Below are 13,200 nucleotides of genomic sequence, written 5' to 3'. Positions count from 1 at the left end.
GGGTATTCCAATTCCCTGAGTTACTGGTTATCTGGCAACATGTAGAAGTTTGGATCAAGGAAAGGCACTAGTAGTCTAGGATTTTTTCCTGACTATCCAATGGTGACCTTTACTTTGACCTTGACCTTCGACGGACGTCATCTTCTAGAGTTTCGATTGTTTTTGGCATTAAATTTATATAAACAGATTACTCATGGGTTTTTGGGATCGCTAAACACGAATATGCCATCAAAATTGACCTCCGGAGGACGTGGTGGCCAGGGACACTGCAAGGGACGTCATCTTCTAGAGGTTCGATGGTTTTCGGCATTTAATTGATGCAAATGAATTACTGGAGGGTTTTTGAGGTCGCTAAACACGAATATGCCACCAGAACGACTCCCGGAGCACCTGGTTTCCAAGGTCATTGAAAGGCGCTCCGGGAATTTCAAGGGTTTTTGATACTACATGAATGCGAACGGATTAGTTATAGGTTTTTGGGGTTGGTGAACACGAATATGTGATCAGGACAGACACAGGAGCACCTGATGCCTAAGACAGGCTATTTTCTGAAGTTTCGGAGAAATCAAATGCAGGAATCAAATGGATTACTCTTAGGTTTTTAACTCCAGAAGATAGCCTGTTTTAGGCACCAGGTGCTCCTGAGTCTGTGCTGATCCCGTATTCGTGTTCAGCAACCCCAAAAACTTATAACTAATCCGTTTGCATTAATGTAGTACCAAAGACCCTCGAAACTCCAGGAGCGCCTTTCATTGACCTTGGAAATCAGGTGCTCTGGAAGTCGGTTCTGGTGGCATATTCGTGTTTAACGACCTCAAAAAACCCTTCAGTATTTCATTTGCATCAATTAAATGCCGAAGACCATCGAAACTCTAGAAAATGACGTACCTTGCAGTGGCCCTGGACACCACGTCCTCCGAAGGTCAATTGTGATGGCATATTCGTGTTTAGCGATCCCAAGAACCCATGAGTAATATGTTTATACAGTATTGCCCAAAATAAACAGTACTGAAACTGAAACACAGATGTATTTTTGTGCGCGCTGTTATATTCAAATTAACTAGTATAGACCTGTCGAGTAATCTTTATATAATTACCTATTAAGGCCTAATTGTTAAAAATGGTGTTAAATACAGACGAGAAAGTGTTTCTCGTGGAGCGTTATGTTCGCTCATACGGAATCGGCCGACGTAATAGTGCAAGTCTGCAATACGTGTGTGATCAATTCACACAACGCAACGGTTTAATAAACGTTCTAATGCTGTAATTTTCAACAACCTTCAAAATTACAGCATTACTTGGACAACGTTTATTAAACTGTTGTGTGAATTGATCACACACGTATTGCAGACTTACACTATTACGTCGGCCGATTCCGTATGAGCGAAAATAACGCTCCACGAGAAACACTTTCTCCTCTGTATTTAACACCATTTTAAACAATTAGGCCTTAATAAGTAATTATTTAAAGATTACTCGACAGGTCTATACTAGTTAATATGAATATGACAGCGCGCACAAAGATACATCTGTGTTTCAGTACTGTTTATTTTGGGCAATACTGTATCAATTTAACGCCCAAAACCCTCGAAACTCTAGAAGATGACTTCCGTTGAAGGTCAAGGTCAAAGTAAAGGTCGCCATTGGATAGCCAGGAAGAAATCCTAGACTACTAGTACTGTCCCTTGATCCAAACTTCTACATGTTGCCAGGTAACCAGTAACTCAGGGAATTGGAATACCCAGTAAATCTTATAATTTTCCGAGTTTGTGCCTCTATATTTTGAAAATCTTTCATACGATTGACTTGTGCCCATGAGAACTTTTTATCAGGATGCTTCAAAGGGTATTTTCCCAAAGTATGAACAAAATCCACTGGGACCTAATTTTGATAAGGTTTATGCGGGGTACTTTATTAAAATATTCTACCAACGTATGCCTTTAGCGACCTCTAACGGGGAAATATGAAGTGAGTGTCGATAGCGATTAAGGTAAACTGCAAAGATAAGTCCTGCAAATCCAAGTCCAAACCTAGTAAATAGTAATACAGTGGAACCTCGATTATCCGTCAGGGCACCGGACCAACGGTATGACGGATAATCGAAAAGACGGTTAACAGAACATTAAAAAAAATTAAAAGTTTATAACTCTCAAATTTTATTTGTATGTTTTATTTGACAATATAAGGATTCGTGTACGTACAATCGAACCAGTTTGGTTTAAAATATTCTAAAATCTTTGTTTGTTTTAATGTTGCTTCACATTTTGCAACTGCCGAATTTCTTAATCGGCGTAAGACCTCGCAATCTACCTTATTGGCTTCTTCTTGTTGAGAATACCACTCGATGAATTATTGCAGCAGCTTCTCTAGCTTCTTTACTCAAATCTAGCTTCTTCAAACCTTTGTCGGTTACAATAGCATCATCGACATCGCCACCGTCAAATTCCAAGTCTGTGTCAGCTTCTTAATCTGTTTCGTCCGACTCTGTTGCCATTTCAACGATTTCATCATTTATCTCAGCAATCGATAGCCGTTTGCATCCTCATCACAAATTAACCAATAGTCTGGCTTATCGCATGCTCATACAAAATGAATTGATGCTTCAATTTTTGCTTATGTAGTCAATAAAAATGTACGGACCCTGACGGTTAACAGAGGTGACGGTTAATGGAGAGACGGATAATCGAGGCTCCACTGTATATCACCTTTAAACAAATCAAAGTAATACCAAATATCCACCTTTCACTCATCTGTTGTGCTCGTCCTTATTGTTAATGTACTTGAAACTGCTATTAATTAACATTGTTTTTTAAAATAATTTAGGTGTGATCTCAATTCAGATCTTAAGGGCGGTACTCGATTGGCAGCGGTAAAATGTCCGACAGGACTTGCTTTTGATCTTTTCCGACAAACTTGCGATTGGAAAGTCAATGTCAAAAATTGTGATATCGTAGAAAGTAAGTCGATGCAGAAGGAATAGTGACTTTTATTAACTCATTTAAGATTATAAGTATTAGAATAACAAAATTAAGTAACCTAATATTGGGTAAATGTTAGTTAAACCGAATAAACACATGATAACATTGCATGTTTACTTCAGGTTAATTAGTAAGTCTTATACAAATGTTATTTAAATTTTTTTAAAGGTTAACAAAAATTTTACATAACCCCACAAAAATGCTGTCAACTTTCCTTTTTTATTTTGATTTTTGCGGCTATGCAGGTTAGCGCAACCAGAGGTATTGTCCCTATAATATTTTTTTTCTCTTTGCATGGATTCTCCTTCGGTCTTCTACGTAGAAAAGATTGTCGCAACATTTAGTTTATGATTCATCATCATTGGCTCTACAACTCATGGTGGGTCTTGGTCCGTTCCAGAATCAACTTCAATTTATTCCTTCCTATCTTTCGCCTTGGTTCCTCAATTTTGTTTTCGTTTATAATTATATACATACAGGGTGGGGCATTAGTATGACAAAGTCCAATTACTCGTTTGTCGTAAGAGATAAGAAAAAAAGTTATTGAGACAACAGTTGGGGCACTGATAGGACCATAATTTAACAATATTTTCGAATATACAGGGACGTGCGTATTGACAGGGTGACACAAACTTATGTTTTTTTAAATGGGACACCCTGTATATTTTTACATTCTTTGATTCTCCTTAATGTTTCCATTCTTAAAATATATGGTTTTGTAATATTATACGAGGTAGTTTACTAGATAATAAGTTTTTTTTGTTAATTTCGTAGCAATATTTACACCCTGTAGAATTGTAGTGATTTGACATCAAATTTTTATTTTATGTTCAAACGATTTTCAATATAGTCTACTATTGTTAAACATTAACAGTACAGTTTAATTTTAATATACAGGGTTGGTCGAAACACGGAATGAGTATTTTCTTAGTTTTCTTAAATGGAACGCCCTGTATTTTAGTATTGTAATGAAATGATAATTTATGGTACTTTTTTATTTCTTAAGCATTCCCTATACCTAAGTGCTTTAATTTGTAAGTTATTCGTGATTATTTAAGCCAAACATTAATTACAAGAATAAATACGTGAAATTTTATTAGGTGGCCGTGAAAATATTCAATCAAAAATAATTTTTCAAAAAAAAATACATCATAATCTAGCCTGATCCTTAATTTATTAGTGTTGGATGAGATGTCCAAATAAATTCGTAGTTAAGATTGTTGGTGCGCAAAATATTAATAAAAGCATACAATATTCTACCTAGTCGGCTATGACACTAAATTTCCTTAAAAATTTAACATTATACTATTTTTATAGTTCCAGTTACTTTGTTACCATTACTAATATGAATTTTTCTAATGAGGAACTGATAAGATTTTTGTGCTAATGGAGTATAACAAAAATGTGCCACCAGCAATAAGAATTTATCATCGGAAATTTCCTGATAGACGATAACTAAGAAGAGAAACGTTTAAAAATGTACTAGAACGGTTTCAACGGACTGGACACTAGATTAGGATAAATCTGATCGAACAAAAACTATTGCAAGTGAAGAAAACAGGAATTAAATGTAATCCTTAGTGTCATTGAGGATCTGCATAATAGTACAACCGTCCTTACAATATAAGTATCTAGTGTGTTGAAACCGTTTTAGTATCCTTTCAAAAGTTTCTCTTTTTGGTTGTCGTCTATGAGGGAATTGCTGATGATAAATTTTTATTGCAGTCTATTATTAGTAATGGTAACAAATTAACTGGAACTATATAAATAGTATAATGTCAAATTTTTAAGCAAATTTTGTGTCAGAGCCAACTAGGGAGAATTTTGTATATTTGATTAATATTTTAAGCACCAACTACGAATGTATTTGGATCCCTCATCCAATATTAAGAAATTAAAGATCAGGCTAGATTATTATGTATTTTTTTTTTCGAAAAATTATTTTTGATTGGATATTTTTACGCCACCTAATAAAATTTCACATTTTTGTTGCAATTAATGTTTGGCTTAAAGAATCACGAATAGCTTACGAATTAAAGCAATTAGGTATAGAGAATGCTTAAGAAATAAAAAAGTACCATAAAATATCATTTCATTGCAATACTAAAATACAGGGTGTTCCATTTAAGAAAACTCATAAATACTCATTCCGAGTTTCGACCCACCCTGTATACTAAAATTAAACATTTCGCTATAGTGTTAATGATTGACAGTAGTAGACTATATTAAAAATCGTTTGAATATAAATAAAAAATTTGATGTCAAATCACTACAATTCTACAGGGTGTAGATATTGCTACGAAATTAACAAAAAAACGTAATTAACTTTTAAACTACCTCGTATATTACAAAACCATATATTTTAAGAAAAGAAACATTGAGGAGACTCCAAGAATGTAAAAATATAGAGGGTGTTCCATTAAAAAAAAACATAAGTTTGTGTCACCCTGTCAATACGCACGTCCCTGTATATTCGAAAATATTTTTAAATTATGGTCCTATCAGTGCCCCAACTTTTACCTCAACGACTTTTTTTCGTATCTCTTACGACAAATGAGTAATTGGACTTTGTCACACTAATGCCCCACCGTGTATATTTATTTAGATCAATTTTTAAACAAATTATAAAAAATTGCTTTTTTCGCTTCAAAACTTTTTGTTACTTTCTTTTTCACTTTTTTTTTAATAATTCGGATTATTCTTAGATGAAAGTTAATCTTGTATTTTTATGTAAAATGCTTACTTTAAGATTGAAATTTTAATAGACAGTTAAAAATGCCAAAAAGCCACGTTTATCGTTTTTGAGACCATTCTTCAATAGGTTGGACATCGAATTAAAAAAAAAATCAAAAAATATGAGATGGAAACTTAAGTCGAGTAATTTAAAAGTGTCAAACTCCCTTTTAATTATATATTGCATAAATCAGTTTAAAAATCCATAAACAAATTGATATACCGTTGCGTTTCTGGATATAGTTCCTATCGATAATTTTACACCTCTAATGGTTGATGAATAACCTCTGAACTCTCTTTCACTTTTATCTTTACTCACATTGTGAGTACTAGGAACTATCTTTCTGACCTTTTCCTAGACGAATGAAGCGGAATGTGACTGCACATTGTAGAGTCCTTTTCGCCTTCTTTATTCGTCATCTCTTGCCTTATAATTTGTAAAAGTCAGAGATTAAGGATATTACCAGAAAGTAGTTATACGAAAAGTTTTCAGATTTAAATTATTATTAATTTTTAATAACTTTTGCATCTGGACTTTTCATCTTTTTTTAAGGGATGTCGCTACAGCAACCCAAAAGTGGATAATAAAATTATTTTTATAATTCCACTTAAATACGCACTTTGTTTTCTTTTCAACTGGGAGTTTGAGAGGTGTTTATGTAGCCCAACTGAAGACACCTAGAGACAGAAACAGCTGTCTGAGGATGATGAACCAACTCTGAATAGAAAGTAAACTTAAACTGTTTTTCACTAAAATTTAATATTTCGAATAATACTATTAAAAAAAATTAGAAAATTTTTAGTAAATGCAATGATTGTTATAAAGGTCACTATTTCTTAACTTTTTTCATTATATTAAATCTCCTTTTAACGTACAGGTGTACAAAATCCGGTCTAAAACAGATCACTTGTCCCAGTGGATTGGCGTTTGACATCGATAAACAGACTTGTGACTGGAAGGGAAAAGTCACAAATTGCGATAAACTTGAGAGTAAGCTAATGCAAAAAGTATAAGAGGCTATAAAAAGGAAGCTGAGTATTTGGGTGCAAAGTTTTTACGATTTTCAATTAGTTTTTGTGTATACACAAATCAGTCATATTTCTTAGATCGTACAGATTAGAGTTAATTATGTTTTATAATTTTTATCAAATCAATATAAACGTAGGTTTTAAATCAAAGTATACTACTGTTTTAAAATTAAAATTAGTTGACAGACGAAAATAAACCAAAGCGTAAGTGTTAATTATGTTAAAGTAGGGATACCTAAGCGCTAGTTTAGAAGACGACTACACTGCTTGGGTATTAACATGAGCGGGCAATATCTGAATCACTTACGATATGCTGATGATATTGTATTGATAAGAGAAATGAAAAGAATGATGGAAGAACTAGATAAAGAATCGTCAAAGAGAGGACTGAAGATGAATTATAGTAAAATAAAAACCATGACCAATCAACAAGAAGGGCTAATAATTACAGAGGCACAAACAAGAATAGAACAAGTAAACGTTAAACGTGTATGTATACCTAGGACATTAGTCACTAAATTAAATAAAGAAAATGAGACCGAAAAAACAAAGAGAAGAATAAGGTTGGCCTGGGCATCATTCGTTAAACCGACTTATATTCTAAAGAACAGAAAATACCCCCAATACCTAAAAACAAGAGTCTCCAATCAATGTTTACTCCCTATCCTCATACATGGCTCTCGGACATGGACGTTTACAAAGGAAAATATGGAAAAAAAAGCAAAGGTCCATGAAAAGACAAACGCTTCACATTAAACTATCAGATAGGAAAAGAAACGAATGAATCCGTAACAAAACAAAAGTGAAAGATGTCTCAACGCAAGTAGCAAAGATTAAATGGAAGTTCGGCGGACACACCCTCATTAACATGAGCGGGCAATATCTGAATCACTTACGATATGCTGATGATATTGTATTAATAAGAGAAATGAAAAGAATGATGGAAGAACTAGATAAAGAATCGTCAAGGAGAGGACTGAAGATGAATTATAGTAAAATAAAAACCATGACCAATCAACAAGAAGGGCTAATAATTACAGAGGCACAAACAAGAATAGAACAATTAAACGTTAAACGTGTATGTATACCTAGGACATTAGTCACTAAATTAAATAAAGAAAATGAGACCGAAAAAACAAAGAGAAGAATAAGGTTGGCCTGGGCATCATTCGTTAAACCGACTTATATTCTAAAGAACAGAAAATACCCCCAATACCTAAAAACAAGAGTCTCCAATCAATGTTTACTCCCTATCCTCATACATGGCTCTCGGACATGGACGTTTACAAAGGAAAATATGGAAAAAAAAGCAAAGGTCCATGAAAAGACAAACGCTTCACATTAAACTATCAGATAGGAAAAGAAACGAATGAATCCGTAACAAAACAAAATTGAAAGATGTCTCAACGCAAGTAGCAAAGATTAAATGGAAGTTCGGCGGACACACCCTAAGGCAGAAGGATGAAAGATGGACTAAGACGATTATACATTGGAGACCGTGGAACCACAAACAAAAAACGGGAAGGAAACAAATGCGATGGTCAGATGACCTGAAGAAACACGCCGCGTCAAAATGCATACAAATTACCCAAGATAAAGAGGCATGGAGAAAGGAAGAGGAGGCCTAAATTCAAGGATGGATGTTTAGGCCTGATTAGATAGATAAATGAAAAGGCTTTCGACCGAGTCAATAGAGAACAAATGTGGAAAATTTTAAGATAGTATGGTCTACCAACAAAAATTATTAACCTGATCAAACTGTTTTATGATGGGTATAAAGCTAGACTTGAACACGAGGGAGCGATCACAGAAGAAACAGCTATTGAAAGCGGTGTTAAACAAGGTTGTATCTTATCTTGGTAAGGTTTATTCCTCATCTTGGTAGACTGGATTATGGGGAAAGTAACGGATGATCGGACAGGTATTAGATGGAACCATTTTAATCAGCTTTGGTGACGACGTCTGCCTGTTAACAGAACACAGAACTCACATGCAAACAAAAGTCGATAAGCTAACACAGTACTCTGACATGATTGGTCTCCTGATAAATACAGAGAAGACAAAAATCTTAAAAAATGATATCTCATAAACTAATAAAATAAAAATAAAAGAAAAAGAAATTGAAGAAGTAGATAAAGTCACTTATTTAAGATCAATCATGAAAAGAAAAGGAGGATGCATGAAAGACATACAAGCAAGAATAACGAAGGCACAATTCGCCGTCAATGCGTTAAATATAATCTGGCAAACAAGTGAAATAACAGACTCGACAAAAATCAATATATTCAATACTTGTGTAAAAAGCATATTACTCTACGGAGCAGAAACTTGGAAGCACGAAGAAAGCACAACAAAGAGGCTAGAGACTTTTGTAAATAGGTCCTTAAGAAATATCCTAAAAATTTACTGGCCAAATAAAATAACGAATGAAGAGCTATGGAAACGAATGAAACAAACCAGTATAACAACAACAATCAGACAGAAGAAATGAAAATGGATCGGCCATACGTTAAGAAAATATGCTAGTGACATCACAAGACAAGCACTCGAATATCAACCTGAGGGGACAAGGAAGAGGGGACGACCAGATAATACTTGGAAGAAAACAGTAACCAGAGAACACAACAGAATCGGTTTAAGTTGACCAGAGAATAAACACAAGAAGACGCGCTGTGCTGGCCACAAGCCGTCTTACACTATCGGCCAAGAAACGCAGATGTGCCCAATACTCCACTAGGAGTGATGGTCCAAGAGAGAGAGAGGGAGAGATAGATAGATAGGGATATCTCATGTTCCCGGTTAGTTATCCAGTTTCATCGACTTTCAATTTTACCACTTTATAATGTAAATTTCATATTAAACCCAACCACTGTTTGGTTCTGGGGCTATTTAGCAAGTAACAGTTTACTGAGGATAAAATAATAGGTCCAAAAGCGTTCTGAACATTTATTATGTAATCCAATTGGATTTTTTAAAATTTTAATTCTTAATTAATATCCAATTAATTAATAATCAATAACTTTATAGATGTACCCTTGATATTAATATAATATGTTTGGTTGAGTAGTAAAACCTAACAGCAAAGTTACATATTATGACTGATTTGTGCACATGTTTATAAAACACAAACTTACTTGAAAATCTTCAATATTTACCAAGCAAATAGTAGTGCTATAAAGTTTCAGCTGGTTTGGGTGAGAAAATTCATTCTCCAAATATAATTCGAATACACACAAATATACAGTTCTTGTCTATAAATTAAAAATCTAAAATTTTGTTTGTTTATTAGACACCCTGTATATTTAAGAAAGTAGTTGCAATAAAGGTTCCACTGCTTTTATGCAATAACCACTCTCTTCTGTTTCACGAGCTGACTGCACACTAACATGTCCGCAGAGCGCGAAGGATTATAACCGAACCGACTACAACCACAAGCCGATTGCAGATCCTAACTTTCTAGGCACACGCAGTACGAATGGATTATTATAAGTTTATTGATATGTACTTAAAACATATAATTTCATCTAAAATACATAAAAATTGTAATAATTTTATATAATATTGTAGGTAGGTAGGTACCTATGTACACTAATTCCTTCAGTCACAATCGTCGAAGATCTTTACTAATTATATAAAACTTCGGAAAAAGTCATGTTAATAGATTGAAATCTTTGCAATTTACAAAAACTTACTTACATTTTACATGAAATATTGATTAATACTGACAACTAACATTTGCAAAAATATTCATTCATCCATTTAAATGAAAAAAACTTTTAGATGGAAAGTTGTAGTACATTAAAAAAAAGCCACAATTTCAGCTGTAGCAAGTTTAATGTCATTCATTTGTTGTTAATTTACTACAACTGTGGCTATCATAATGAACTTCATTATGATACAGATTTTCTTTTTTTATATAAGGTGGCACATGCGTAGTGACCAATGGCGAGTCAAATACGTACGCTTTGACAGTTCTCAATATGCAAACAAACTGTCAAAGTGACAAACTACTTAATATGTTTGCGTTACAAAATTAATAAATTTGAATATAATTTTTGTTGTGAATGATCATAGAAAAAATCGTGTATACAACTTGCATTTAATTATCATTATGAAGCTCGTACTCTATACGAAACTCGCCGCTAGGCGGCTCGTCTCGTAACCGTCATACTCGCTTTATAATGACCATCATTAAATGGTCGTTGCATTCTTCTTCTTGTGCCACTCCTATCGGAGATTGGAAATCATCAAGGCTACCCTGACTTTGTTTACGGCTGACCTAAAAAGTTCATTAGTGGTGCAGCCAAACCACTCTCTCAAATTCCGCATCCATGACATTCTTCTACGGCCTGGATTCCGTTTTCCTTCTATTTTTCCTTGCATTATATTTTGAAGTAATGCGTATTTATTACCTCTCATCAGGTGACCCAAATACTCGAGTTTTCTTCGTTTTATCGTTAACAAAATTTCTGGGTCTCTTCCTATTCTTCGTATTACTTCAAGATTTGTGATTCTTTCAACCCAACTTATCTTCAGCATTCGACGGTAACACCACATCTCGAAACTTTCAATATTTTTTATGTTGGTCTGTTTGAGAGTCCAGGCCTCTACACCGTATAATAGCGTGTTAAATACGTAGCCTTTTAGCATTCTTAATCGTAGAGGGATGCTTATATCTGTGTTGCAGAAGAATTTTCTCATCTTTATGAAGGTGGCACTGGCAATTTCGATACGTCTTTTTATTTCATTGTTTTGGTCTCCAGTTTCGTTTATTAAAGTTCCCAAGTATTTGTAACTTGATACTTTTTCAATTTGAATGCCGTTTATACTAATATTTGCTGGTTGTGTCATGATTTTACTGAAGACCATATACTTGGTTTTTTTGATATTAATGTTTATGCCATAATTGTTGCAAGCAATATTTATGTACGTCGTTGCATAATATACTATTAATTTATAAATAGTAAAGATTCCAATCTATTAACTTGACGTTTTACGAAGTTTCATATAATTAGAATTCGGAATTAAAAGCATAAAGAAACCTAAAAAAAGCGCTTAACAAGCATAACGATTTTATGAAAAAAGGCATTTTATTATACAAAAAAAGCATGAAAATAAGCATATAAATTTTGACAAACAATTTTTTTAAGAAAATATATATAAGAAAAAATATATATAATAGTTTCGGGACCTATCACTCAAAACATTTTTGTAAATCGAAAAGCTTCTTTCAACGTCCACACTGGATATTGGTGCATACTACATATTTATACTTTGCCACTACTGTCGGATCCATATTTATATCTTCAACGTGTTATCCATTTAAAACTGAAAATATTTTCTTCATCTTTTGAAACCCTTCGTTTTTTGTTAATACATCTTTGACTTTTGTTAATACTATCTGAAAAAATTTTTCAGGGATCTTTTTTTAATTGTTTATTTTTTGGATCGACTCAACTAATGACATTTGCTGTTTCTCCAAATATTTTATTGTTTATTGTTAAAATAATTTTGATTTGGATAAAACACTTTAAGATTTGATGCTGTTTTGATCATATTTGGTTCAGCGTGGGAAAGCATTAAAATAGTAGTAGAGTACTATTTTGTTGGTGGGCACAGCCTCGGGAAGATAAAAATTTGTTAAAGCTTTATTTACGAATCTTGAAACTGTATTGTTATTTGTTGCTTATCGTTCTTTTAAGCACACTAAATAACTCTTCGTCAAGATTTCTTCGTTTTTACTTTTTTCTGGTTTCCTTGTAAATGCAATTAACGTATTTTTTCGCAGAGTACTTTCATCCGGCACATGTCTTTGACAGTACTTTTCCAAAAATGATTTAAAACTTTCATTTTGAAATTTATTTAGTGGGAGATCAGAGTCCACCATTGCACTGCATAGATCAAAATTTAATTGCTGCTGTTCGCAAATGCAAAAATGATAATAGTATTTAAAAAGCACCAAATAAGCACAAAAATTCAAAAAAGGCATAAAAATTAAGAAAAAGGCAAAAAAGGCATAAAAAAGTGGTGTCAAAATGACTTATTTTGGCATATTTCGTTCATATTTAAAAAGAGAATATTCCTGCTTGTAATATTTACCATAAGCATTATGCTTACAAATCCGGACTCTACATATAATTATGTAAAGATCTGCGACGATTATGACTGAAGGAGTTAATGTACCTACCTATATTATATCAAATTTTAATGTAATTTAGGTAAAATTGTATTTTTTAAGTACATATCCATAAACATATAAAACAATCCATTCGTACCGCGTATGCGTCGAAATCTAGGATCTGCAATCGGCTTGGGCTTTTAGTCGGTTCGGTTATAATCCTTGGCGCTGTGCGGTCATGTATATCTGACTGCACTGCGTATTTGACTAATATTTTGCTTTTTTTAATTTTATTGCACATATTTTTGCGTAACACTTTAACCTGTTTTGCTTGCTTGACTC

General features: G+C 33.5%; 1 protein-coding gene across 6 annotated transcripts in view; it reads left to right on the top strand.

The window, feature by feature from the left end:
- LOC114339251 (chitin deacetylase 1) overlaps positions 1-13,200 on the top strand; it is a 120,421-nt gene that overhangs the window by 30,426 nt on the left and 76,795 nt on the right. For 3 of the 6 annotated variants that reach the window (XM_050649129.1, XM_050649130.1, XM_028289876.1), the window contains exon 3: positions 6,590-6,702. In XM_050649129.1, the coding sequence (XP_050505086.1) occupies positions 6,590-6,702 (113 nt within the window). Of the gene's footprint in view, positions 1-2,823; positions 2,958-6,589; positions 6,703-13,200 lie in introns of all 6 variants that reach the window. The other 3 variants (XM_050649127.1, XM_050649128.1, XM_028289875.1) reach the window with 1 other exon arrangement.

Source organism: Diabrotica virgifera, chromosome 4 (assembly GCF_917563875.1).
Source record: "Diabrotica virgifera virgifera chromosome 4, PGI_DIABVI_V3a".
Lineage (NCBI taxonomy): Eukaryota > Metazoa > Arthropoda > Insecta > Coleoptera > Chrysomelidae > Diabrotica > Diabrotica virgifera.
Note: the sequence above shows the minus strand (reverse complement) of the source record. Positions and strands in the feature narration are given on the sequence as shown.